General features: G+C 50.3%; 1 protein-coding gene across 1 annotated transcript in view; it reads left to right on the forward strand.

The window, feature by feature from the left end:
* Positions 1-27,968, forward strand: part of PRSS12 (serine protease 12) — an 83,456-nt gene that overhangs the window by 625 nt on the left and 54,863 nt on the right. The window contains 4 exon segments of the mRNA XM_080674729.1: positions 20,718-20,810; positions 20,813-20,855; positions 23,250-23,428; positions 27,132-27,282. Of these exon segments, the coding sequence (XP_080530855.1) occupies positions 20,718-20,810; positions 20,813-20,855; positions 23,250-23,428; positions 27,132-27,282 (466 nt within the window).

The following is a 27,968-nucleotide window of genomic DNA, read 5'->3' on the forward strand; positions in this document are numbered from 1 at the left end:
GGGGCGGCGGGTGGCGTTCCCCAGAGTGACTGGGGGCTGCTCTGAGTTCCCAGCCACGTGCCCGGTACCTGGGCGTTTAATTCGCAAGGTGTGCTTTGTGGTCGCCAGGGCGATGGCTTCTCAGCCAGGTGCTGCGCTCTGGGTGCCTGGATGTGGTCTTGTTTCTGCTTGTTTCTGTCTGGCCACCGTGCGCGCGCGCGCACGTGTGTGTGTGTGTGTGTGTGTGTGTGTGTGTGTGTTCTTTGTGTGTGTGTGTTCTTTATCTAGATCTTTATCTTTATCTAGATCTTATCTAGATCAGTTTGCCTTAAAGGTGTTACAATATTTACGCAAAAGAGGCAAGTTTTTATTACTTGTTTTGGAAAGGGAAATATTAAATTTAATATGACGATCAATAACCTTTCCCCCTCCCCAGACTCCTATTTGAAAACATGTAGAGCTTTTGCCTTACTTCAAACATTGACCTCTATTGGAAAAAGTATGGCAACATTTCTGGGCCAAAATATAACTTGTCAAAATGATGTTCAGGTCTGGGGCAGAGTGTGGTCAAGATCATCAGTGAGTGAAGAAAAAAGAGGGAAAGAGAGAAACAGTCAGGGTCTCAGGGAAGAAGCAGCTTGCCAGAGTCCAGGGCAGCCTTCAGGACGCACTGCTGACTGTGTGTGCTTGTGGGAATGGGGTTAGCTGGTAAGGAAAGGCGGTAAGATGTTCTAGTTTTGTGGTGGTGAAAACACCATCTGGATAGATCTAGTGAAAGTGAATCACCTGCCTTAGCATACTGCTTCCTTTTGAGCTTGGGAGTTTAGTATGAGAGTCTCCTCCTCCTCCCCTCTCCCCCCTCCTCCTCCTGTATCTGGGAAGAAAAAACTTACGTCCTTCAAAGTTTAAATTTTCCAAGAAAGAGAGAAAGAGAGAAAGAAAGAAAGAAAGAAAGAAAGAAAGCAAGGAAGAAAAGAAAGAAAGAAAGGCTGCTCTCCACGCAAGCTGTGGGCGGTCCATGGGCTGGGGTTCTGACAGATGTGGCGCTTCGTGCTTGGTGGAGGTAACCTGGAGGTTAGCTTTCACGTGCCATCCTTTCTGACCGAATGGTTATTTATCTGTGCCTTCTATTGCATCAGTGCTCTGACTGAAAGGAGAGAGAGAGGCAGGGTGAGACCCGTTACCCTTCATCCTACAGAATGAAGTCATTGCTGTGCTCATGTTCCGTGGACAGAATGCCAATGTGGCTGTGAAGCATCTGAGGCAGTGTCAAGCCAAGCCCTCACGCTGTCCCATCAGTTCCTGAGAGAGGCTGTTCGTAGTGAAAGCTCATGTTTAACGAACAGCGACCGTTTTTCATTTTCCGGCTGCTGTTATAGTCCATAGTGTATGTACAGGTAGAGGAGGGAAGAAACGCTGGAACTCAGAGCTAGGTACTGTAGGGATCTGTTGCTCTCTTTCTGCCTTTACATTCCACCTGAGGCAGCCACTGGCCCGTGAGCCTGCTCGCTCGTGGTGATGACAGCAGCACAGCCTGCGACGCCTTACGTCCACGGCTGAATTCCACCAGACAGAACTCCAAGCCGTGGGGTAAAGGAATTGAACACAGGGAAACAAAAGAAACCACCCAGGTGGGAGGTAAATGCCCCCCATCTGCCCCCCAAACCCCCAAAGTAGGAAAGCCATCGGCTGGCTGTGTGCTTACTTAATTGCTTTTATAGACTCGGTCTTGATAACTCATTCTGTCATTTTCTCTTCACTTACTGATTGGGCATAACTCATACCTTGAAAACGACTGGCGGATCCAGAGCCTTGTGGCTTTCTTGGTCATACATTCACTTAGGAGTGTGAGCTAAGCTCGCGGGTGGTGGAAAGAATATGGAATTGTGCGTTAGAAACCTTCGTGTCTGCGGGCTCTGCGGGGAGCTGCGCAATGCTGGGTCCGTCTCTTAACCCCCGGGCTTTGGTGCCTTGTCTGGAGAGGAGCGGCTGGTAGTAGGTTCACTCAGAGGCCTTCATAGCTCTTAGCACCAGCGGGTGAAGACAGCTGGTCCGTGAGAACAGCTGGGTGAACGAGCATTCGCTCTGTGCGGCGCCGGCAGAGCGTGCTGCATGTCCGTTTCCTCGTGTAGTTCTCATGGCGGCATTACCCAGGAGCGCATCTGCACCCCCAGCTCGTTTTGCTCTCCCTCTTCAGTTATGCAAACACAGCAATGCCGGTGTGGCCTGAAGGGCCTCCTTTTGGAACCTCAGGATTAACTGGAATGAAAGGAAGGAGGAAGGGAATTGTGTTCAGTCCAGGTTATAAGATTTCTAGTCTCTTATGATTTACAAATTTCCAGGATTGCCTTCCTTTCCTCTTTTACAAAAAACAACGAGGACAAAAGGAAAGAAAATTTACAGTAATGAGATCCCACCTTTAAAAAGTAAGCTGGAGGCAGAGCCACACCTCGAGTTGCATCAAGGGAAAGAGGAAGCGGCCCAGGGGTGGAGAGCTGGCTGAGGCCGAGCTGACGGGGCAGCAGGGATCCCAGGTGAGCTGGGCAGGGCCGGGCACTCCAGGGGCAGGAATGTCTGAGAAGGAGAAAGGTGATGCCTTGGCCCCCCCGGTCAAGGGAAACTTGCCAGTTAGTATTGAAGGGTCACAGGGGGAATGGAGCACCTGCAGCAGCCCTGAGAGAGCTCTCACAGTGAGCCTGGGAGTCACCGGGGCCTGTTACGATGCACATACCTGGGCTCTCGCCTTCGGTGGCCCCAATTACATAATCCCTGGATCTGCTCAGTCAAGGTGCTTTAGATGCTGAAGACCCCTCGTTACTGTCAGGGAAAACCCCAGAGGCATCGGAGCCCACCTGGATACACGCACAGCGGTGGTCATGGTGCTGACTGAGTCCCCCATTCTGTGGCCTGCTGGGTGAGGGTCAGGCATGTTGGCTTGTGTGTGGGCTAGACAGTGGCACCCCTGGTGTCCATTTGACTGGTGTGAGGTAACGGCAGGCTGGTTCACAGGATACGGTTCTTAGCGGGAGCCAGGCTATGTCTGTACTTCTACAGGAAGAGCAAACAGCAGTGAGGCTCCACAGGAGGGGAAGTCACTCTCCGTCTCTGGCCATGGCAGGCGGGCAGCTCGCTTGACTGCGGCAGGGGGTCCTCTCTGTGACAGCGCACACATGGAACCCGGCCTGAGGGTGAAACAGGCTTGGTCCTCATAGTGCTCTCATCATTGGGATTCTACCAGGAAGAATGGTGCGTGGACCTGACTTTTTGTCACGTCGTGCTGATCGGTTCACATGTGCCTCCCCATCCACATCTCCTGCTGCAGGTGGGCACAGTGGACAGTGGGAGGAGTCAGTTCACACGCTGCACGCTTCCACACCCGTCTGGTGTTTGAGGTGAAAGCTAATTAAAAAGTTGGCTGAAATCTGTCCCTTAAAAAAACACACGTGGGTCTTGATTCCATTTAGCAGGTGCTGAAAAACATTGATTAGCAATACCAGATTTGTACATCTCCTGGCTGGATTTTAAGTTCAATCTGCTTTTCAGGCTAAGGCAGATATAAAATACTTTGAGTTCCTTGAAATAAAACCACATGTATATGGGCAAATAATTGCTGACAAAGGAGGCAAAATCCTACAATGGAGAAAAGAAAGCCTCTTTAATAAACGGTGCTGGGAAAACCGGAAAGCCACATGCAAAAGGATGAAGCTAGACTGCTGTTTGTCCCCATATGTGAAAGCTAACTCAGAATGGGTCCAAGACCTAACTACAAGGCCTGAAACAGAAACTGCATAGAAGAAAACACAGGTACTAAACTTTTGGGCCTTGGTCCTAGGGAATATTTATGAATTTGATCCCAGAGACAAGGGAAGTAAAGGCAGAAATAAATGAATGGGACTATATCAAACTAAAAAGCTTCTGCACGCAAAATAAACTGCCAGCAAAACAAAAAGACAGCCAACTACATGGAAGAGGATATTTGCAGACAGCACCTCTGACAAAGGGGTTAATATCCAAAATACATAAAGAATTCGTACAACTCAACACGCAAGCCAATTAAAAAATGGGTAGAGGACCTGAACTTTCTCTAGAAGACATACAATGGCCAACAAGTATATGAGAAGATACTCAACTTCACAAGCTATTAGGAAAATGCAAATCAAAACTAAAATGATACCACCTCACACCTGTTAGAGTGGCTATTATCAATAAGACTAGAGGCCTGGTGCATGAAAATTAGTGCACTCAGAGGAGTCCCTCAGCCCGGCCTGTGCCCTCACAGTCCAGGAGCCCTTGGGGGATGTCCCACTGACAGCTCACTGCGGGGAGCGGGCCTAAGCTGCAGTTGGACATCCTTAGCGCTGCCGAGGAGGTGGTAGAGGCTCCCACCACCGCCTCTGCACTTGCAGCCATCAGCCCAGCTTGTGGCTAAGCGGAGCTCCCCCTGTGGCAGCACACTGACCACCAGGGGCAGCTCCTGCATTGAGTGTCTGCTTCCTGGTGGTCAGTGCATGTCATAGCGACTGGTTGTTCGGGGGGGGGGGGGAGGAGGGAGGGTCAATTTGCATATTACCCTTTTATTATATAGGATAAGTAATAACAAGTGTTGGAGAGATTGTGGAGGAAAAGGAACCCTCATTCACTGCTGGTGGGAATGTAAGCTGGTACAACCAGCGTGGAAAACAGTATGCTGGTTTCTCATAAATTAAGAATAGAATTAGCATATGATCCAGCAATCCCTCTTCTGGATATCTACCTGGAAAACTCAAAAACATTTATTTGCAAAGACATATTCACTCCTGTGTTCATCACAACATTATTCATGGTGGCCAAGACATGGAAACAACCAAAGTGTCCTGTGATAGATAATTGGGTAAAGAAGATGTGATACATATATACAGTCCAACAATACTCAGTTATATATATAAAAAAAGGTGAAATACCACCATTTGCAACAACATGGATGGACCTTGAATATATCATGCTAAGTGAAATAAGTCAGAAAAAGATAAGAACCAGATGATTTCACTCATACGTGGGCTATAAAATGGGAACTCATAGACAGCAGTTATGGGTATTACAAGAGGGAAGGGGGGTGGGGAGGTAGTAAAGAGTAAAGGGGGCCAAATATATGGTGATGGAAGGTGATTTGACTTTGGGTGGTGAGCACACAATGCACTATACAGGTCATGTGTCATAGCAATGAACACTTGAAAGCCAGGAATTGTGTAGCTTCTTCAGCATCTTACTTTTCTAGAGTAGTATCTTCCTCTCCACTCCTCCTCAAATTAGCACAGTACTAATAAGAATTATTATATGCAAAGCACTAAAGTAATGTGAGTTTTTCCTCCTACAAGCCATGCATGGACATTCAGCCTCAATACTTTAGTTAGGATCACAGAGTGGAAACTGCTGATTCCTGTAACAAGGCAAGGATAGAGTCACTAAGTGTTTGCCGAGTTCACGGTGGGAGCAGAGTTTACAAGGCTGACTGAGAAATCACCCGCCCTCTGGTTGAGGACACCCACAGGCTGGCCTGTGTCAGCAGGACCCTGAGCATTTTCATGACCTATTCTGTGACAGCTACTCTGGGAGACAGGAGCGTGTGATGTCATCACCCAGTGATGGACAGTATAATGGTGACACATACCATTTGCTTATGTGTGAGTAATTCAGACACGCAGTTTGTGAAATTTTCTGCTAGGGTGGCACATGCATCTATTGTTAGTATAACCTAACTTAACAATGTGGAGAATCTCCTTCTTTTGCATAATCCTATATAATAAAGAGGGAATATGCTAATTGACCATCACTCCGTCACAAAAGATGGCTGCACCGACAGCTGAGGCCAAGTTCCCATAAGGAGCCTTAATGAGCAATCAGCAGGGACCTGAGGCTATACCCTCCCCTGCCCCCATGGGGCTTGATAGGGGACCTCAGGCTGCATCCCCCACCTGGAAGGGCTTGACAGGGGACCTCAGGCCGCGACCCCTACCCTGGTGTCAGGCTGGGGGACCTCAGGCCATGCCCCCCACCAGGTGGGGCTTGACGGGGGACTTCAGGCCACGCCCCCCCCACCCTGGCACCAGGCCGGAGGACCTCAGACCTCACCCCCTGCCCAGCGGAGCTTGACGGGGGACCTCAGGCCGCGCCCCCCACCCAGCAGGGCTTGACAGGGGACCTCAAGGTGCACCCCCAGTGCTGGGTTGGGGGAACTCAGGCTGCACCCCCTGCCCAGCGGGGCTTGACGGGTGACCTGAGGCTGTGCCCCCTGCCAGTGGGGCTTGATGGGGGACCTGAGGCTGCACCCCACTGCCGGTGCTGGGCCAGGGGACCTGAGGCTGCACCCCCCCGTCTGGCAGGGCTTGATGGGGGACCTCAGGCCATGCCCCCCACCCAGCGGGGCTTGATGGGGGACCTCAAGGCACGCCCCCCACCCTGGTCTGGGCTGGGGGACCTCAGGCCATACCCCCCGTCCTGGTTACGCTCCCTGCCCAGCGGGGCTTGACAAGGGCGAGACTGGCTGGGTCTGGATCTGGCCCAATGGGGCGGGGGGCGGCCGGGTCTGGGTCTCACGCGATTTTGAGGCACATGTGGGTGGGCGGGGACTTGACTCTGGGTCCCGTGGTGCGCCCCAGACTCTGACAGGAGGAAGGTTTTCATATACATTTTACTAATTTTCTTTCATCTCTGACACTTCTTTTATAGAGAAAGGGCAAATAGCAATATTAAATTATTTCCTCTAATTAATCCCCTTTTAATGTGCACAAATTTTGTGCACCGGGCCACTAGTACTGTATAATGTTTTAAACCAAAGAATAATTGATAAAATTTATAAGCTTCTAATAAGCCAATGTAAATGGGTAGAATTGCTGTTCAGAGTATACATTCTCATGTTGAGCTAGAGCAGTTCAGACTTTTTCTCAGTACTGATGGCATCTACATGAATAATACATGGCAGTTAGTATGAATTATCGATGGGAACTGATGGAGGCAAGTGCAGTCCAGTGGGATCTCAGCACAGGGGACTGCTCTATGTACTAAAAATAATTTTATTTCATTTTGATGTGGCATGATTTCAATAGAATCTATTTCACCATGCTTAAACAGGTTTCAGTTATGGAGAAATTTAATTGGAGACAAAATTATACCTTAGCACTGTCAGGTAGGCTGTAGGAAAAAAACAAAATACATCAAAACTAACCTGGCCCCCCCAGCTGTACTTGAAAAATCCAGCTAACAGCCCCCCCAATTCGGTGGTTCTTAGGCAATGTGAATTTTTTGTATATTTCATAATTAAGATAGGAAATTATCATTTAGCATATTTTTCCAGTGTTGCTTTTGGTATAAGACATAGTTTATGTTTAATTCATTTGTCAAATATGTGTATTAAATTATTTAACATGTAATAGGTGTTTTTTTTAATATTCCATAAACTGAAATTTCTATATCACTTTCAGTTTTACATATACTTTTATCAAGGATTGGAATAATAGCTTGATGTCACCAGCATTTTCTCTGCTTCCACCAGAACAATTAAAATGCTTAAAATTAGGAGAAACCAAGATGGTGGCATAGGTAAACACCTAAACAGCTGCCTCACACAACAATTTCAAAACTACAATTAAAAGACAAAATGGACATTATCCAGAACCACAGGAAGGCTGGCTGAGTGGAAATTCTACAACTAGAAGGAAAGAGAAAAGCACACTGAGACTCAGAGGAGCTGCAGAAGGCAGAGGTACGGAGGCGTGCGCGCAGAGAGGGCTGGCAACTGAGTACGTGGCTGGCTTTCTCAATCAGGATGGAGACAAAAGCTCCCGACTGCTCTGAACTCCAGTTCCGGGCGAGACTCTAGGGACCCAGACTCATTCGGGGAGAAACTGGACTGTCAGGAAAGAGAAAAGCACACTGAGACTCAGAGGAACTACAGAAGTCAGAGGTATGGAGGCATGCACGTGGAGTGGGCTGGTAACTGAGTACATGGCTGGCTTTCTCAATCAGGGGAGAGACAAAAGCTTCCAACTGCTCTGAACTCCAGTTCCGGGCGAGACTCTGGGGACCCAGACTCATTCAGGGAGAAATTGGACTGTCTGGCAGCGGGCAAAACTTGAGGGCGGCTTTCTCTCAGAGGTGCTTGCAGCGATTACTGTGGGACACTGAGACCCAGGGGCCTCTTAAGGCAGGGCTGATGGGAAGCCATTGCTGTCTGCTCCGCCCTGAGACTCCACCCCATTCAAGCTGAGCACAGAGGCTTTTGAAGGTCTTGTCTCATAAGGGTGTCTCCAGAACAGAAGTTCTCCCAGTGTAGACACAGCTGGTTCTCACAGCCAATTGGCCTGGAGGTCAATTTCTCCCAGTGATACCAACAACAATCAAGGCTTAACTACAACAAGACTGTGCACACAGCCCACAAATGGGTGCACCTAAAGTGTCCACCTCAGGTAACTGGGGAGGCTGAGCCACTGGGCCCTATAGGAAACCTAGAACACAAAGCCACTCTGTCAACTCAGGGAAGTAGCCAAAATGTGGAGACAAAGAAACAAGTCACAAATGAAAGAAATGGAGGAAAGCAAATGACTGGATATAGAGTTCAAAACCACAGTTATAAGGTTTTTCAAGAATTTTCTAGAAAAGGCCGATAAATTTAGCGAGACCCTCAAGGATATGAAAAAGGACCAACTAGAAATTAAGCATAAGTGTGAATGAAATAAAAAATAAGACTGAAATAGAAAATAATATACAGAGATCCAACAGCAGACTAGAGGATCACAAGAATCAAGTCAAAGATTTGAAATACAAAGAAGCAAAAAACGCCCAACTGGAAAAGCAAAAAGAAAAAAGAATCCAAAAATATGAAGATAGTGTAAGGAGCCTCTAGGACAACTTCAAGCGTACCAATATCCGAATTATGGAGGTGCTAGAAGAAGAGAGAGAGCAAGATACTGAAAACCTATTAGAAGAAATAATGACAGAAAACTTCCCCCACCTGGTGAAAGAAATAGACTTATAAGTCCAGTAAGCTCAGAGAACCCCAAACAAAAGGAATCCAAAGAGGACCACCAAGACACATCATAATTAAAATGCCAAGAGCAAAAGACAAAGAGAGAATATTAAAAACAGCAAGAGAAAAACAGTTAGTTACCTACAAGGGAGCACCCATACGATTGTCAGCTGATTTCTCAACAGAAACTATGCAGGCCAGACGGGAGTGGCAAGAAATATTCAAAGTGATGAATAGCAAGAACCTACAACCAAGATTACTCTACCCAGCAAAGCTATCATTCAGAATTGAAGGTCAGATAAAGAGCTTCACAGATAATAAAAAGCTAAAGGAGTCCATCACCGCCAAACCAGTATTATATGAAATGCTGAAAGGTATTCTTTAAGAAGAGGAAGAAGAAGAAAAAGGTCAAGGTAAAAATTATGAACAACAAATACATATATCAACAAGTGAATCTAAAAATCAAGTGAATAAAAAATCTGACGAACAGAATAAACTGGTGAATATAATAGAATGAGGAGCATAGAAAGGGAGTGGACTGACAATTCTCAGGGTTAAAGGGGTGTGGGGAGTGCGCGAAGAGACTGGACAAAAAATCATACACCTATGGATGAGGACAGTGGGGGTGGGTAAGGGCAGAGGGTGGGGTGGAAACCGGGTGGAGGGGAGCTATGGGGGGAAAAAAGAGGAACAATTGTAATATTCTGAACAATAAAGATTTATTAAAATAAATAAATAAAATGCTTAAAATTAATTATTTTGTGCCTCCATGAAGTTCAGTGATAGATGAGAAAGGACTTGTGTGATAATGTTAAATTTCTTTTACTCATTTGTCAAACTGTGATTTTAAAAGACTAAAGATATTTATTATTAATTCTATTCAGAAAACAGTATGGAGATGGGTCTTTTTTTTTTTTTTTTGCCGTTCTTTTCTTCCTCTTCAAGGGAGATAGCGCTATTCTGTAAGTACATCTTAAGAAGGTAACTAAGGAGGCACGTCTTTCCCTCTGGTTGACTATGGAAGGAGCTGGATTCAGGGAACACGATGGCTGCCCTTGGTTTCTCTCCTCCTGGTTCTTGCAGGCCTCCTGAATCTGGAGGGTGAGGGGTAGATTGCCCAGAAGTGGGTACATCACAGCTGGATGCTTGGGCTGCTGTAGCGAGTCCCACAAACTGAGTGACTTACACAACAGGAACTTTCTGGTTCACAGTTCTGGACACTCAGAGCCCAGGATGAAGGTGGCTGCTGAGCCAGGCTTCCCATGGCCCCGCAGGCTCTGTGCTGGGCTTTCTCCCAGCCCCCGCCCCACCCCCGGCTCCAGTGTCAGAGGGCACTCTCCCCTGTGTGTGTCCCCTTCTGACCAGACCTCGGTCACATTGGGTTAGAGCCCATCCTGGTGACCTCATTGGAAATGATCACCTGCAAAGACCCTGCTTCCAAATAAGGTCACGTTCGTTCATAGGTCCTAGGTGCCAGGACTTCAGCAGCTTTTTGGGGGACAGTATTCTACCCATCACAGTAGCCTGAAGAACTGAAACACCAATGAGCCCGTGAGGGGATATTTTTCTGTCCCTGTTCCTCTCTAGGGCACCTGCACTGATGGAGACGGGGCAGTGGTAAAGGGAGCCCCTGTGCAGTGCCTTTTTATTTAGGGAATTCCTGTTCTTTAGCCAAGTTGCCCATAAAGCGCATTTCTGTAACATGAATCTTTTATGTTCTCTTTGCTTTATAAACCTGGAGATATATCTACATGGAAGAAAAATAATGGTAAAGTAAAATGACAGTAAATTCCACATCTGGCAGACAGTGAAGGTAACAGAATTCTGAGCATCCTTGGACCTGGACGTGTGTCACCTTCAGTGGCTGTACCACCAGCAGACTGGCACAGTGCACGGCCTTGTGGCCTTTTTGCACCCGTTCCTTTCATGAACTCAGAGCACCTGCCATCATGTGTAGTTTTACAGTCCAGCTTCTCTCACTGGTTGGGTCTATATATTGACTGTGCCTGTTACTGTTGACCCACAACCTCCATTTGAGACTTCAGATTTTAAATTATTATTGGTTGCTACTCATTTTAAAGATGGGAGCAGTTAGAAGAGAAGAGTTTCCACCCAGTGGCACTCGAGAGACTTAAAGGCAGTGTAGTTCTGGGTCACTGGGTGTGGTCCAGAGGCCTTGGCTGAGGCTGGGGAGCAAGGCCGGTGCTCAGCTGCAGGAGCGAGCGGGAGTAAGCAAGGGGCTCAAGTTCTGACAATAAGAGATGGTGACAGTTGAGCAACATTTGCCAAACAAAAAATACTGGTCTAGAATTTATTGAAGAATTTTATTATTAGTAGGTTAGCAACAGAAGTGAGGTCACCAGGTGGTGATCCTTCTGGGTTGCTTTATTGTTCCATCCTTTTATTTTCAGGGAGCTAAGGATATGTCCCCTTTTTACCTTATAACTGTGCACTTACAGATTTGTGCAAACATTTGCTTCAGCGCCCCCTGGAGCACCCCTTGGAGGACCAGCCTCAAGCGAGAACCAGGCAGCCTCTCTGGTGTGTCCTGCACACACTCCGCTGTCTTTGCTCCTGCTGACTGATGGTCCCCAGGGAGCACTGGCGGATTGTTGTCATATTTCACACAGCATGGTGAGAGCCGGCAGGGCGTAGTGTGTGAAGTGGCTGATACCTGCAGCAAGAACAGCTGCTTGTTGCATCGCAGGCTCTTTGCTGAGCTTGGAGCTGGGTGCAGGTGCAGGGGGTCCAGGAGACAGTGCCCAGGGCTCTGCAGCTGCTCGGTGCCTGGGTCCTCAACAGTCAACCGAGGGAGATGAATGACAGTGTTTAGGGTCTCCATCATGTGGGAAAAAGGGGCCACATGCTAACCTAACAACTCAGGGGAGGCCTGTAAACTCAGAGAACTAAAGTAACTTCAAAGGATGGTCTGAAATGAAAACTTTTTTTTAAACTAAAAGCAGTTTACGGCGCATAGTCATGTTCTAGACTGGTATCTTCCTGACAAAGGTCAATCTTGACCTTAACTGAGCCTGTCTATTGTCTTTTTGCACCTACCATAACACATCATATCATTGGAAGGTCAAAATAATTTCCCTTTTTCCAGGCCCCTCAAAGCACAGGCATCCCTCTGTGGAGACCACAAAGCCCCTCGTTGTTATTGAGTTAATTGCTGACTGTTAGTATCCTGCACCCACCTAAGTAAAAGAAGTGTGTGTCTATCATTTTACTCTATCCAATCCCAGAGGTTTCCCTGCTTTGCTTCCTCCCGCCTCTCTAATCTATCACCAATGGGTTTCATGTAACCCACTTACATCTCCTACTTTGATTGCAATGTATCAAACAAGGTGAAAAACTGCCATTCTCCAGAGCATTATCCCAGTCCCTTGAGATTCTGCTTCCTGCCAGTTGTTGACAGTTTGGCTCAAATAAACTCTCACTCATTTTTCACAGGTTTGAATGTTTCTTACGTTGAGGTGACAATCACCTCAACCAGTGGTCGGCAAACTGCGGCTCGCGAGCCACATGCGGCTCTTTGGCCCCTTGAGTGTGGCTCTTCCACAAAATACCATGGCCTGGGCAAGTCTATTTTGAAGAAGTGGCGTTAGAAGAAGTTTAAGTTTAAAAAATTTGGCTCTCAAAAGAAATTTCAATCGGTGTACTGTTGATATTTGGCTCTGTTGACTAATGAGTTTGCCGACCACTGACCTCAACCATTTTAAGAGAATAAATGAAGCAAGGACAAAGTGACACCAAAAACAAATAAAAAACTACCACCTACCTTAAAAATATATAGTATAAATGGTGTGTTCATACTTTATCATATTGGAGCATATTATTATACTGATTTTGTTGTTAATCTTCACTCAAAGATATTTTTTATTGATTTTAGAGAGAAAAAAAGAGAGGAAGAGAAATATAAACATATATATATAGAGAGACAATGATTGGTTACCTCCCACACACGCCCAGGCTGGGGATCAAACCTGCAACCTAGGTATGTGTCCTGACTTGGGAATTGAACCTACAACCTTTTTGTTGTACAGGAAGATGCTTCAACCAACCAAGCCACCAAGCCAGGGCTATATTGATTAAAAAAAAAAAAACTTTTTCAAAAAATTGTTAGAAGAATTGGGAACCTCATGGAATTACATACCATTAAGAAATACTCTGGGTCCCAGGTAGATGTCTCAGAATATGTTAGAAATTGCTGTGGCCATGCATGAGGAAAGAATGAACATGTAGAGGGCGCTGCTGGGAAGGGGAGTGCGTTGGAAATGTGGTGCTGGGGATGTGTGTGCTGGGGATGTGTGTGTTGGGGATGTGTGTGTTGGGGATGTGTGTGTTGGGGATGTGTGTGTTGGGGATGTGGTGCTGGGGATGTGTGTGTTGGGGATGTGTGTGTTGGGGATGTGGTGCTGGGGATGTGTGTGTTGGGGATGTGTGTGTTGGGGATGTGGTGCTGGGGATGTGGTGCTGGGGATGTGTGTGTTGGGGATGTGTGTGTTGGGGATGTGTGTGTTGGGGATGTGTGTGTTGGGGATGTGTGTGCTGGGGATGTGTGTGCTGGGGATGTGTGTGCTGGGGATGTGTGTGTTGGGATGTGTGTGCTGGGGATGTGTGTGCTGGGGATGTGTGTGCTGGGGATGTGTGTGCTGGGGATGTGTGTGTTGGGGATGTGTGTGTTGGGGATGTGTGTTGGGGATGTGTGTGCTGGGGATGTGTGTGCTGGGGATGTGTGTGCTGGGGATGTGTGTGCTGGGGATGTGTGTGCTGGGGATGTGTGTGTTGGGATGTGTGTGTTGGCGATGTGTGTGCTGGGGATGTGTGTGCTGGGGATGTGTGTGCTGGGGATGTGTGTGCTGGGGATGTGTGTGTTGGGATGTGTGTGCTGGGGATGTGTGTGCTGGGGATGTGTGTGCTGGGGATGTGTGTGCTGGGGATGTGTGTGCTGGGGATGTGTGTGCTGGGGATGTGTGTGTTGGGGATGTGCGTGTTGGGGATGTGCGTGTTGAGGATGTGTGTGTTGGGATGTGTGTGTTGGGGATGTGTGTGTTGGGGATGTGTGTGTTGGGGATGTGGCACCAGGGATGTGTGTGTTGGGGATGTGTGTGTTGGGGATGTGTGTGTTGGGGATGTGTGTGTTGGGGATGTGTGTGCTGGGGATGTGTGTGCTGGGGATGTGTGTGCTGGGGATCTGTGTGTTGGGGATGTGCGTGTTGGGGATGTGCGTGTTGGGGATGTGCGTGTTGGGATGTGGTGTTGGGGATGTGTGTGTTGGGGATGTGGTGTTGGGGATGTGTGTGTTGGGGATGTGTGTGTTGGGGATGTGTGTGTTGGGGATGTGTGTGCTGGGGATGTGTGTGCTGGGGATGTGTGTGTTGGGGATGTGTGTGTTGGGATGTGGTGTTGAGGATGTGTGTGTTGGGATGTGGCACCAGGGATGTGTGTGTTGGGGATGTATGTGTTGGGGATGTGTGTGTTGGGATGTGGCACTAGGGATGTGTGTGTTGGGGCTTTGGCTCTAGGGATGTGTGTGTTGGGGATGTGGCGCCAGGGATGTGTGTGTTGGGGATGTGGCGCTGGGGATGTGTGTGTTGGGATGTGTGTGTTGGGGATGTGTGTGTTGGGGATGTGTGTGTTGGGATGTGGCGCTAGGGATGTGTGTGTTGGGGATGTGTGTGTTGGGGATGTGTGTGCTGGGGATGTGTGTGTTGGGGATGTGTGTGTTGGGATGTGGTGTTGAGGATGTGTGTGTTGGGATGTGGTGTTGGGGATGTGTGTGTTGGGATATGGCACCAGGGATGTGTGTGTTGGGGATGTATGTGTTGGGGATGTGTGTGTTGGGATGTGGCACTAGGGATGTGTGTGTTGGGGATGTGTGTGTTGGGGCTTTGGCTCTAGGGATGTGTGTGTTGGGGATGTGCGTGTTGGGGATGTGTGTGTTGGGATGTGGTGTTGAGGATGTGTGTGTTGGGATGTGGCACCAGGGATGTGTGTGTTGGGGATGTATGTGTTGGGGATGTGTGTGTTGGGATGTGGCACTAGGGATGTGTGTGTTGGGGCTTTGGCTCTAGGGATGTGTGTGTTGGGGATGTGGCGCCAGGGATGTGTGTGTTGGGGATGTGGCGCTGGGGATGTGTGTGTTGGGATGTGTGTGTTGGGGATGTGTGTGTTGGGGATGTGTGTGTTGGGATGTGGCGCTAGGGATGTGTGTGTTGGGGATGTGTGTGTTGGGGATGTGTGTGCTGGGGATGTGTGTGTTGGGGATGTGTGTGTTGGGATGTGGTGTTGAGGATGTGTGTGTTGGGATGTGGTGTTGGGGATGTGTGTGTTGGGATATGGCACCAGGGATGTGTGTGTTGGGGATGTATGTGTTGGGGATGTGTGTGTTGGGATGTGGCACTAGGGATGTGTGTGTTGGGGATGTGTGTGTTGGGGCTTTGGCTCTAGGGATGTGTGTGTTGGGGATGTGCGTGTTGGGGATGTGCGTGTTGGGGATGTGCGTGTTGGGATGTGGTGTTGGGGATGTGTGTGTTGGGGATGTGGTGTTGGGGATGTGTGTGTTGGGGATGTGTGTGTTGGGGATGTGTGTGTTGGGGATGTGTGTGCTGGGGATGTGTGTGCTGGGGATGTGTGTGTTGGGGATGTGTGTGTTGGGATGTGGTGTTGAGGATGTGTGTGTTGGGATGTGGCACCAGGGATGTGTGTGTTGGGGATGTATGTGTTGGGGATGTGTGTGTTGGGATGTGGCACTAGGGATGTGTGTGTTGGGGCTTTGGCTCTAGGGATGTGTGTGTTGGGGATGTGGCGCCAGGGATGTGTGTGTTGGGGATGTGGCGCTGGGGATGTGTGTGTTGGGGATGTGTGTGTTGGGGATGTGTGTGCTGGGGATGTGTGTGCTGGGGATGTGTGTGTTGGGGATGTGTGTGTTGGGATGTGGTGTTGAGGATGTGTGTGTTGGGATGTGGCACCAGGGATGTGTGTGTTGGGGATGTATGTGTTGGGGATGTGTGTGTTGGGATGTGGCACTAGGGATGTGTGTGTTGGGGCTTTGGCTCTAGGGATGTGTGTGTTGGGGATGTGGCGCCAGGGATGTGTGTGTTGGGGATGTGGCGCTGGGGATGTGTGTGTTGGGATGTGTGTGTTGGGGATGTGTGTGTTGGGGATGTGTGTGTTGGGATGTGGCGCTAGGGATGTGTGTGTTGGGGATGTGTGTGTTGGGGATGTGTGTGTTGGGATGTGGCGCTAGGGATGTGTGTGTTGGGATGTGGTGTTGGGGATGTGTGTGTTGGGATGTGGTGTTGAGGATGTGTGTGTTGGGATGTGGTGTTGAGGATGTGTGTGTTGGGATGTGGCACCAGGGATGTGTGTGTTGGGGTTGTGTGTGTTGGGGATGTGTGTGTTGGGATGTGGCACTAGGGATGTGTGTGTTGGGGCTTTGGCTCTAGGGATGTGTGTGTTGGGGATGTGGCGCCAGGGATGTGTGTGTTGGGGATGTGGCGCTGGGGATGTGTGTGTTGGGGATGTGTGTGCTGGGGATGTGTGTGCTGGGGATGTGTGTGTTGGGGATGTGTGTGTTGGGATGTGGTGTTGAGGATGTGTGTGTTGGGATGTGGCACCAGGGATGTGTGTGTTGGGGATGTATGTGTTGGGGATGTGTGTGTTGGGATGTGGCACTAGGGATGTGTGTGTTGGGGCTTTGGCTCTAGGGATGTGTGTGTTGGGGATGTGGCGCCAGGGATGTGTGTGTTGGGGATGTGGCGCTGGGGATGTGTGTGTTGGGATGTGTGTGTTGGGGATGTGTGTGTTGGGGATGTGTGTGTTGGGATGTGGCGCTAGGGATGTGTGTGTTGGGGATGTGTGTGTTGGGGATGTGTGTGCTGGGGATGTGTGTGTTGGGGATGTGTGTGTTGGGATGTGGTGTTGAGGATGTGTGTGTTGGGATGTGGTGTTGGGGATGTGTGTGTTGGGATATGGCACCAGGGATGTGTGTGTTGGGGATGTATGTGTTGGGGATGTGTGTGTTGGGATGTGGCACTAGGGATGTGTGTGTTGGGGATGTGTGTGTTGGGGCTTTGGCTCTAGGGATGTGTGTGTTGGGGATGTGCGTGTTGGGGATGTGCGTGTTGGGGATGTGCGTGTTGGGATGTGTGTGCTGGGGATGTGTGTGTTGGGGATGTGTGTGTTGGGATGTGGTGTTGAGGATGTGTGTGTTGGGATGTGGCACCAGGGATGTGTGTGTTGGGGATGTATGTGTTGGGGATGTGTGTGTTGGGATGTGGCACTAGGGATGTGTGTGTTGGGGCTTTGGCTCTAGGGATGTGTGTGTTGGGGATGTGGCGCCAGGGATGTGTGTGTTGGGGATGTGGCGCTGGGGATGTGTGTGTTGGGATGTGTGTGTTGGGGATGTGTGTGTTGGGGATGTGTGTGTTGGGATGTGGCGCTAGGGATGTGTGTGTTGGGGATGTGTGTGTTGGGGATGTGTGTGTTGGGATGTGTGTGTTGGGGATGTGTGTGTTGGGGATGTGTGTGCTGGGGATGTGTGTGTTGGGGATGTGTGTGTTGGGGATGTGTGTGTTGGGGATGTGTGTGCTGGGGATGTGTGTGTTGGGGATGTGTGTGTTGGGATGTGGTGTTGAGGATGTGTGTGTTGGGATGTGGTGTTGGGGATGTGTGTGTTGGGATATGGCACCAGGGATGTGTGTGTTGGGGATGTATGTGTTGGGGATGTGTGTGTTGGGATGTGGCACTAGGGATGTGTGTGTTGGGGATGTGTGTGTTGGGGCTTTGGCTCTAGGGATGTGTGTGTTGGGGATGTGGCGCCAGGGATGTGTGTGTTGGGGATGTGGCGCTGGGGATCTGTGTGTTGGGGTTGTGTGTGTTGGGGATGTGTGTGTTGGGGATGTGGCGCTAGGGATGTGTGTGTTGGGGATGTGTGTGTTGGGGATGTGTGTGTTGGGGATGTGTGTGTTGGGGATGTGTGTGTTGGGATGTGGCACTAGGGATGTGTGTGTTGGGGATGTGGCGCTAGGGATGTGTGTGTTGGGGATGTGTGTGTTGGGGATGTGTGTGTTGGGGATGTGTGTGTTGGGATGTGGCACTAGGGATGTGTGTGTTGGGGATGTGTGTGTTGGGATGTGGCGCTAGGGATGTGTGTGTTGGGGATGTGTGTGTTGGGGATGTGTGTGTTGGGGATGTGTGTGTTGGGATGTGGCGCTAGGGATGTGTGTGTTGGGGATGTGTGTGTTGGGATGTGGCGCTAGGGATGTGTGTGTTGGGGATGTGTGTGTTGGGATGTGGTGTTGGGGACGTGGCGCTGGGTGGGTTCTGAAGGAGAGTGAGTTAGTCACTGACATGCAGGTGCATTGCAGAGCTGCCCGCACTGTGATCCCTGGTTGAAGGGAGGCGGGTGAGGTTGCAGGTGTCCTGCTGTCAGCAGGTGCAGCTCAGCGCAGCCCGGCTCTCGGCCGCTGAGAAGCGCGGGGACGAGATGGCTGGAGGCTTGCCAGTGCTGCCTCTGCCTTAGACCATGGCGACCACTATGCGTGATGCAGTGTCCTCCTTCCCACCTCTAGTTGCCCTGATCCTTAGGTGGCATGCATGCATCCTTTCTCCTTGGTAGCGGTGTGGCGACCTGGTCACTGTTTTACATGCACTGTGGTTATTTCACCTGCGTAAGTAGAGGTCCAGTTTGTTGTCACGACCAGACCTTCCTTCCGGCCTTTTTTTTTTAAAATATATTTTATTGATTTTTTTTTACAGAGAGGAAGGGAGAGGGACAGAGAGCCAGAAACATCGATGAGAGAGAAACATCGATCAGCTGCCTCCTGCACACCCCACACTGGGGATGTGCCCACAACCAAGGTACACGCCCTTGACCGGAATCGAACCCGGGACCCTTGAGTCCGCAGGCCGACGCTCTATCCACTGAGCCAAACCGGTCAGGGCTCCTTCCGGCCTTGGACATGCGTAATTTGGTGGAAGTGTGTTGGCTTAATAAAGAGATAATAGATTAAATATCTCTCCCAAATGTCTGTTTGAGGTGAGCAAATGGATTCCTCGGAATGAAATAAGCTGCTGGCATTTGTAGTGTGCATGCTACCATGTCCTCTGTGGGTCTTTAGAGGAGAGATTTTGTGATTAAAACATATTGAAGCTCAGCAAAGCTCTCCAGACAGAGCTCTTTCAAAGTGTCTGTAGCTCACACTGGCAGGGAGAGCCGCTCCCCCTGCTCAGCCTGAACTGGGGTTGGAGTGTGATGGTGGCAGGTTACCCGCCAGATGCGCACCGGTCCATGGCCCCCAGTCAGGCCTGGCCGCGATGCTTGTCTCCGTGTATTGCCGCCTTCTGTGTGAGTGGAGTGACCATGCTGTCATGAGGAATTGGATGTGTCTTTTAGTTCCATGTTCAGGGATGCTGGTTGGGAGGTAATGGTGGTCGGTGACTAGGCTGGAGCAAACGGAATGTGAACCTGATGTTTTTGGGAAGTTATTTTAAATCGCCCTAACTGGTTTGGCTCAGTGGATAGAGCGTCGGCCTGTGGACTCAAGCTTCGATTCCGGTCAAGGGCATGTACCTTGGTTGAGGTCACATACCCGGTGGGGAGTGTGCAGGAGGCAGCTGATCGATGTTTCTAACTCTCTATCCCTCTACCTTCCTCTCTGTAAAAAATCAATAAAATACATTTTAAAAAATAAAAAATTATTTAAAATCCACACGTAATAACTTGGACATATGCAGAACATCATGCAGAATTTTTGGGTGGGATTTAATTTCTTCATTTCCTTACCTATGAAATAAAGGCCTTTCTAGGTGACTTTTCACAGGATTTTGTGAATTCCTCAGTTGTCTGAGTGGGATTCTCATTTCAATGTCCCAGTTGCTCTCCTTAGTACCTGTCCGTCCGCCAGGACCAACGCGAAGAGAAGTCTAGGCCTTGGCCCACACTGCATGGATGAAATGCACTTAAATTTCTGCTCCTTTAAAGACGGAAGAGAATGATGCAAACAGTGGCCTCTGGAGCAGCGGAGGGGGTGTTCTGGGGGGAAGTGGGTTCGCAGGGACGTCTGCCACACCAGCCACCCCACCTGGCGACAGCCCCGAGGCTGACAGTGGCCACTGTTTGCACACACAGGGTTTTGGAATCACAGCATGATCTTTAGGTCCTGCTGCTTGAGACTAAAGGGGAAAGGCTCTTACTCTTTCTGGGGAGGAGGAGCCAGGGAAAGGAGCTGCGCCCAGGCGGGGAGGAGGGGCCAGGGGGAGGAGCTGCGCCCAGGCGGGGAGGAGGGGCCAGGGGGAGGAGCTGCGCCCAGGCGGGGAGGAGGGGCCAGGGGGAGGAGCTGCGCCCAGGCGGGGAGGAGGGGCCAGGGGGAGGAGCTGCGCCCAGGCGGGGAGGAGGCGGGCTGGGCACTGGGTTCGTTTCTCTTGAGCTCAGGGAAGGCAGGAGGGACTGTGAGTGATGAGAACGTCCCCCCTTTGTAAGTCCCAGCTGGACTTCTGTCGGCCCAGATCAAACTCGCTACAGTTAGCTCTTCATGAGGATGTGAATTACCAACACAAAACAAAACTAAAACCACCCAACCCCTGCGATCCCTCATGTAAGGGCAGAAGCCTGAGCAGCGGGGGCCCAGTCCCTCTGACTGCACGCGCTGGCGGAGAAGGGATGCTGAGCGAGGACGCGGGCGTCCACAGGGTCATTGCATGAAAGGGCTTGGGGTTCTTCCCACTGCAGGGGCCGTCAGACTTCGTGGCAGCACCGACGAGGTGGAGGGCACAGTGGAAGTGTATGCCAACGGCGCGTGGGGCGCAGTCTGCAGCAGCCACTGGACGACGCGGTCACCGCGGTGGTCTGTCACCAGCAGCAGCTGGGGTGAATCTGCCATCCTCGCCGGGGGAGGGGGCGCATGACCAGGAGCGAGTGGGCACCATGGTGATTGTGGGAAGGTTCGTCCTCCTTCCTCATTCTCACTCTCCTCAGCAGAGTCCCTGAGAAGGGCCGGGAGGGAGAGCGCTCTCGCACCCTCACGCACTCAGTGTGCCCACGTCACTCCCCTGCTGGCCACAACGTGGCCTGCTCAGCGGTCAGAGGTGAAAAGCACCTCTTGGTCTTTGTCTTTAAGCAGATAGTTGTTTAGTCCTGGGAAGCGAGGACTTTGATTCTAAGAACTGTAATTCCTCAGGGGCCTGTAGCCCTGGGTTGCTGCCCAAGCTCCGTGCTGTGTGGGAAGGACGTGACCTTCACTGTGCTCTTGTCCCTGATGGGTCGGGTGATGTGGGCCATCCCGAGGAGCTGCCTGCTCGCCGCAGCCCTGGCACCTCACTAAAACGGATCAGCGCCCACTGCCCCGGCCCAGCCCTCTGTGCCTTTGCCGAGGGTCTCATCAGGAGCGGGGCTCCATTTTGGAGCAAAAGTTTTATTTTTGTTGTTATTCCTATTGTTCTGTTTTTGTGCCTGATTTCTTTTTTCTAAGGTCACATGCCATATGTTTGGGCTCAATCCCCAGTAGGGGCGCAGGAAGCAGCCAATCAATGATTCTTTCTCAGCACTGATGTTTTTATCTCTCTCTGCCCCTCCTTCCTCTCTAAAATCTATTATATATATATATATATATATGTTTTTAAAAAAGAAAAATGCAGGTCTAAAAGACTAAAAGAAAGTTTTGCAATTTAGAAATATTTTGCATTAATCATCAGTGAGTGATAACCTGTAATAATAAAAGCATAATATGCTAATTAGACCAGACGTCCTTCTGGATGTCCTTCTGGATGAAGCCGGGGCTGCGAGGGAAGCCCGGGTCCTGGGTGCCAGAGGGAAGCTGGTGCTGGCAGCCGGGGGAAGGAAGGCCTACTCTTGCATGAATTTTGTGCATTGGGCCTCTAGTGTCTAATAGGATGATACCAATGAAAAGGTTAGTCAACTCCAGTGAAACCAGTAAGATTTTTGCCAGCTTCCTCCTGCCTTCCCATGAGGAAGGTGAGGAATGAGTATTCAATAGAGGCAAACCTTGAAGGCAAGTTTTGTTCAGATTTTTGATTAGAGCAGCAAGTAGGGTTAATGTACCTAGTTACTTACTGATTTTTAAACGAGAGCATTGGTCTGAATTAGGAGGAGAGGCGCAAGCTGGGGCCTGGAAGTGTGTGGTGGTAGGAGTGGTAATTACTGACTTTATCAATGAGGGTTCCGGTGGGTCTCAAAGAATGTTGACTTGAGCTTCTCTTGGGAGAGCCTGAGGGTGTCAGCATTGGGCCACTGTGTCAGCATCTTCCTTCAGGCACATCTTCCTGTGCTTTGGTTCCCTGAGAACCAGGGAGGAACCGTGTCCTCTGAGGCTCTGCCCTGGGGAAGCAAGAGCGCCAGAGTGGGCATGGACTCCGTGAGCTTACCTGTCCGCTGCCGGACAGACAAGTGGCTGACCTCCGTTCCGCAGACGCACACTCGGGCAGGCTCGTGCTCACAGCCCCCGGGTGCCTGCTGTAAACAGCGCCCAGGAGGGCGAGCAGAGCCCAGACTCCTTGCTGGCGGGACAGTCATGATGCAGACATGCTCCAGACATGTACTGCCACGTGGGTGGAAGCTGCTGCGTGGAGACAGTTCAAGAGAGTACCATGTTAATCAGATAACCCTCATCTATTTTAAATGTAGCATCAATCTGTACATATAAAAGCACGGCCATTAGATGTGTTAAACGCAGAGCTTATCTGCATGTTATTGATTTATTACTTGGTTTCAAAGGTGTGTGCTGGCATGTACTGTATAGAAGGTTTTGAATGTGAATGGATTGCCTCTCTTGATACATCTTGCTTAGATACAGTGGTGACAATCATTTTGAAATGCTGGGCTGAAGTGCTGACGTGAGAAAGACTCTTCAGGTCCCACTTCTCCTTTTCCTCATCGGAAGGCAGATTGTGGGCAGCCCAGCTGAGTGATCTGAGCTGAGTCAGACTGGGCTCCAGGCCTCACGTGTGTGACCTGCTCCGCCCACAGCCCCCGGGCCCCTCTTTATATCGGTGTGTCTGCCCTTTTCTTCTAAAACCTGCCATAGGCTTTAAAGGCACACGCATACGGGGGGTTCAAGATTGACTGAGAAGATGGCCATGGGTAACGCACCCGGGTTGTGATTTCCTTGACACTTGTGTAATCCACATGCTTTTCTTTCTCTTCCACATCCATCTTTATGGATTTCTTCCATTTTTTGAAATCCAAATGATTTGGTAAAAGTGCACCCACCTTTGATAAACCTAACATCAATCATTGTACTTCCAGTAGAAAGGGAGTCGCAAAGCACACCCCGTTGTCTGGGCTGGGCCGCGTTCCCGTTCCCTGGCGAGGCGTCCACTGCCGAGGAGACGAGGAGAGCGTCCTGCTCTGTGCCAAGGGCGCCTGGCAGGGCGGGGTGTGTCCTCAGGAGGCAGCGGCCGCCGTCAGGTGCAGCGCTTCCCACGGTAAAGGTGTTCACACTCGTGTTTGCCTTCCATGGAGTTGTCATCCTGACTCCAGGTGATGACTGTGTCTTTGTTACACCGCTTCCCGAGAGAATGAGTACAGACGTGAGCCAGGCATCACCCTCTTCGGTCACAGTTAGTCTTCACTGGGAGAGTGTCTCTTTGTGAATGCCATTCGGCCTCACACTCAGCATGTTTTCTGTTTTGCCTGATTTGCTGACAGAAAGAGTGTGTGCTGTGTAGAAACACTTACTTTGGTGGTGGGAAATCATGATGGATTCGTGATAGAAAGTCAGCTTGAGACCAGATGTGACATGCAGCAACCACACGCTATGCTCACTGTGGGTGAAAGGTGATGATGGTACCCGTGTTCCCCTGTGGGTTTTACAGCATGTCTTGCTCCCGTGGTGCGGTCTTCGTTAAGTACCAGGTGCTGGGCACGAGGCGACCGACAGAATGGTTTCAGTCCACACAGGCATGTGCTCGTAGGGACGGAAGTAGAGGCGGGAGCAGCTGCCGTCACAAAGGCTGATGGGTTTTCTGGGGACCAAGTTGTATTTTAATGGGCGATCACAGCCCAGGCCGCCACACCATCACAGAATCCCTTTCTGATTGTCCTGGAGACAGCAGCATGGCAGATGCCCAGGGCAGTGGGTCTGTGTGAGTGCAGGTGTCAGGAGGAAGGGCAAGGCTCTCACCCAGAACCACAGAGACCCAGGGAGGGCCTCCAGGGAGCTGGCTGGAAGCTGAGGCTGTGGGGGGCCATGCGGGGTGCGCTCTCAGCCCTGCAGCCCTCTCCTGGCGGGTGGGTGCACGTCTGCCTGGTGTCTTGTATCTTCCCTTCCCTTCCACTGTCCCGCCTACCGGAAGGCTGCCCTTGGCCTAGCATGTGTTCGCATTGCTGCCTTGAGCACGGAGTGGATGGGGCTCCACAGAGCACTGCTCTTTCCTAGATTATTGCTTGCATTCTGTGCTCACCCAGATGGGTGAAATGTTACATTTTCAAGTAGTGAGGTAAGAAAATCATAAAAACGATAATTCTTTTTCTTTCAGGATATTTCTCTACTTCTTAAAAAATTCTTCCTACTCTCTATAAGCAATCCACTTGTTTAAATTCTGGTTGCAAAGATAGAGTTAAGGTCATTTATCGCCATATATGAAACATAGGAAGTTGAGATGAATTTGAAGTGAGAATGAGAAGAAGATGCTCTTATGGTAAACTACAGGAGACTGTGAAAGCTAACAGCTCGAACCAGGAAACACTGAGTTCACCTCAGGCCCTTGGCAGCCCTTTCCTGCGTGTTTCAGTTGGGAGAGTACATTTGTGTCTTGTCCTCTCAGACCTGCCGCCTTCCTGACACGTGTGGAGGACACTGTGTGGGCACTGGCACGGAAGCAGCTGCCTCCATGAAACCTCCGGGAGTTTTATTTGTCCGCAAGTCCAACATGAGCCAGCTGCCTCCCGGGAATTCTCTTTTCAGTGATGTTTTGTGTGTTTGTTGGGAGGATGTGGGATGTTGACTCCCCTTTGTCCTTGAGCTTTTCTCTGTTTTCACAATTACTCATACAGCCAGGAAAACCACATGCTTTCAAATAAAACACGACATTAAAAATGCAAGGGAACGTGCCATAATGGTCCTGGGTTGTGGGTGATTTTAAATTTCCTCTGAGAATGTTTTGTGTTTCTGTGTCCTCTAAGCTTACCACAGTGCGAGGGGGCGGGGAGGCAGGGGAGAATACAATAACTTAAGAAACTTACACATTTTAAAATTATTTTTCTGTATTTTTCAAGCTTTTTAAAGGAAAAATACACATAACTTAAGCAAATTTGTTTCCTACCATAATTGGGCCATCAGTTAATTATAGGAAGCAATAAGATGTTGAGAAAGCTGTGCTTATTAAGCCTGTCTTTATTCTTTTGCAAATAAGAGCCCGTGACCTGCATCAGTGCACACAGTAGACACGAGTGTGTGCCGAGCGCATGGGCCGAGCCTGCTCCGAGCTCAGCTGGTGCTGGACGTGCACTCATCCGGGTGCCGTGCAGAGAGCCTCGAACCCGGGCCAGCCAGTGTCTCCTGCGGCTCAATGGTTAGCATTTGGCAGGAGGTGCAACTAAGCCTCCTAATAGGGACCCGGCCTGTTCTGACCCTTTTACCGCATCACAGCCTTCATTCCAGAAACAGTAGGCCGCCTGCTGTGTCCCACCCGCCGCCTGCTGTGCTTTGCTCGCACTGCTCCCTCACTCTGCTCCTCCATGACTCTGAAGTCCCGCACCCACCGTCCCTCAGCCTGGCTTCTCTGCAACAGATGCCCGCTGCCCCTCGGTGAGCAAGCTCTGGGCTCGACCGCCTAGGGCCTTCCAGACGACTCTGGCAGGAAGCCTGGAGGTGAGGGCTGCCCAGGGTCCCAGGGGGTGCCCTGCAGCACCTGGGCAAACCCTGGCACAAGCAGGTGCCTCCCATCTGCCTATGAAGCAGAGCTGAGTGAACGACAGTGCTGGCATTTTCCCTGCTCATGTCCTTCCTAGACGCTGTGCTATCACATGTGGGTCCAGCCAGTGCGCACACGTGTTCCGGCCCCTGGGTGCTGGGTGCCTGGGTGCACGGTGACAGAGAGGCACTCAGTGCTGTGCACCACTTGACGGGTGACCATCACATCATGGCACTAAGGTGAAGGTGGCCCCGAGGGAGAGCGGGGCAGGCAGTGGGGCTCTCGGGGGAGCCGGGTGGGCAGGTCTCAGGGAGGCTCCTAAGGAGGACGTTGGAGTGGAGGACTGACGGAGAAGGGTCCCCTGTGACGGCCTGTGGGGACATCACTCCCACAGAAGGAGCAGGAGGCCAGGGCCAGTGTCAGGAGTTCCAGGGAAGGGAGGAGGGCAGTGTGGTCAGACCTGACCGAGGCAGGAGTGGAGGGAACTTCAGAGCGGATGGGGCCAGCTTGGGGCACGGGCTAACGAGGAATCGAGGGGAGGACCATGGTTCTAGACACAGGATGTGAATCTGAACCGGCTCCTGCCCATGACCTCCACAGTGTGTCATGGTGTCATGTGTCCACTTGGACTTGGTTTCTGCAAATATCAACGTATTTCTGTACTGAAAACAAGGATGCTGCAGACGTAAGTGCCTTTCGTGGTAACTCCAGGTTGGTAATGCTCAGGTTTCCAGAAGAGCAATGGCACCACGGCAATGCCATGGAAACCCGGCGTGCTCCCAGGCACGTGCTCCCAGGCAGGCGGTGGTGAGGGTCTCCTCCGGTTTCCGCGGCTGCTGGGAACTATGCACAGAGAGGACTTCCTCTTCAGAGCTGCTTGTGTGAACGGGAGTGTGTCAGTGGGGAGTGTGTCAGTGGGGAGTGACTCAGTGGGGAGTGTGTCAGTGGGGAGTGTGTATGTGGGGAGTGACTCAGTGGGGAGTGTGTCAGTGGGGAGTGTGTATGTGGGGAGTGACTCAGTGGGGAGTGTGTCAGTGGGGAGTGTGTCAGTGGGGAGTGTGTCAGTGGGGAGTGAATCAGTGGGGAGTGTGTCAGTGGGGAGTGTTCTAATTGGTGAGATGATCATGAAATAGATGAGTTGTCTGTGCCGCCTCACTGAAGTGCCTTACTAAATATTCCTTCGTTACTGACGCTGGGAAGCAACTAGGATAGACCTAATCTTACTGCTCGGTGTCAGTAGGTGGTGTAATTGTCTTTGATTTCCCAGGTGCAGGCCCTGCCTCCCCTGTCCTGCGCCTCGCAGGTGGGAGTAGCGAGCACGAGGGCCGCGTGGAGGTCTACCATGCTGGTCAGTGGGGGACCATCTGCGACGACCAGTGGGACGATGCCGACGCGGAAGTGGTCTGCAGGCAGCTGGGCCTCAGGTTGGTTTTCCCGGTCCTTGTTCCGTTTTGCTTTAATGTTTGAACCCAGTATTTCCTTGCCCATCGTCAGGTGCCGTGTGTTCAAACTGCACGTCCTTGAGCGAGTGGGCAATGCCAACTTTGAGCTTCCTAAAGGCCGCGGGCTCCCCACGGAGGACGTGTGTCCGCGGTCCCCTCTGTCCTATCAGAGGTCCGTGTGCTGCTCCGTGGTCCCCCATTTTACCAGAGCTCCGAGGATTTTACTACATGTACCTGTTAATAATGTGGATTTTTTTTCACTAGATGGAGTTACACATATGTTGATATAGATGCGATTTGGTATGTATGCTATTTTGTTGTATTGACAGCAAGCTTCAAAACTTTATATGTCAAATTTGCTGAAGGTGTTAACATCATAGGTATTTTTACGCTTAAAAATGTAGAATTTCGTGCCAAAAAAGAGCACTTGTGGGAAGTTTTAATTCATTATTTTGAAGAGAAAGTTATCATATACTTCTGGAAGCTTATGGTGAACATGCTCCATCTCAAGATACTTGTGAACGCTGGTTTAAATGCTTTAAAAGTGATGATTTCTATGTGAAAGACAAAGAATGTCCAGGTCAACCGAAAAAGTTTGAAGACCAACAATTACAAGCATTATTGGATGAAGATGTGTGTCAAACTCAAAAAACAACTTGCGGAAACAT

This window comes from Plecotus auritus (genome assembly GCF_963455305.1).
Source record: "Plecotus auritus genome assembly, chromosome: 6".
NCBI lineage: Eukaryota > Metazoa > Chordata > Mammalia > Chiroptera > Vespertilionidae > Plecotus > Plecotus auritus.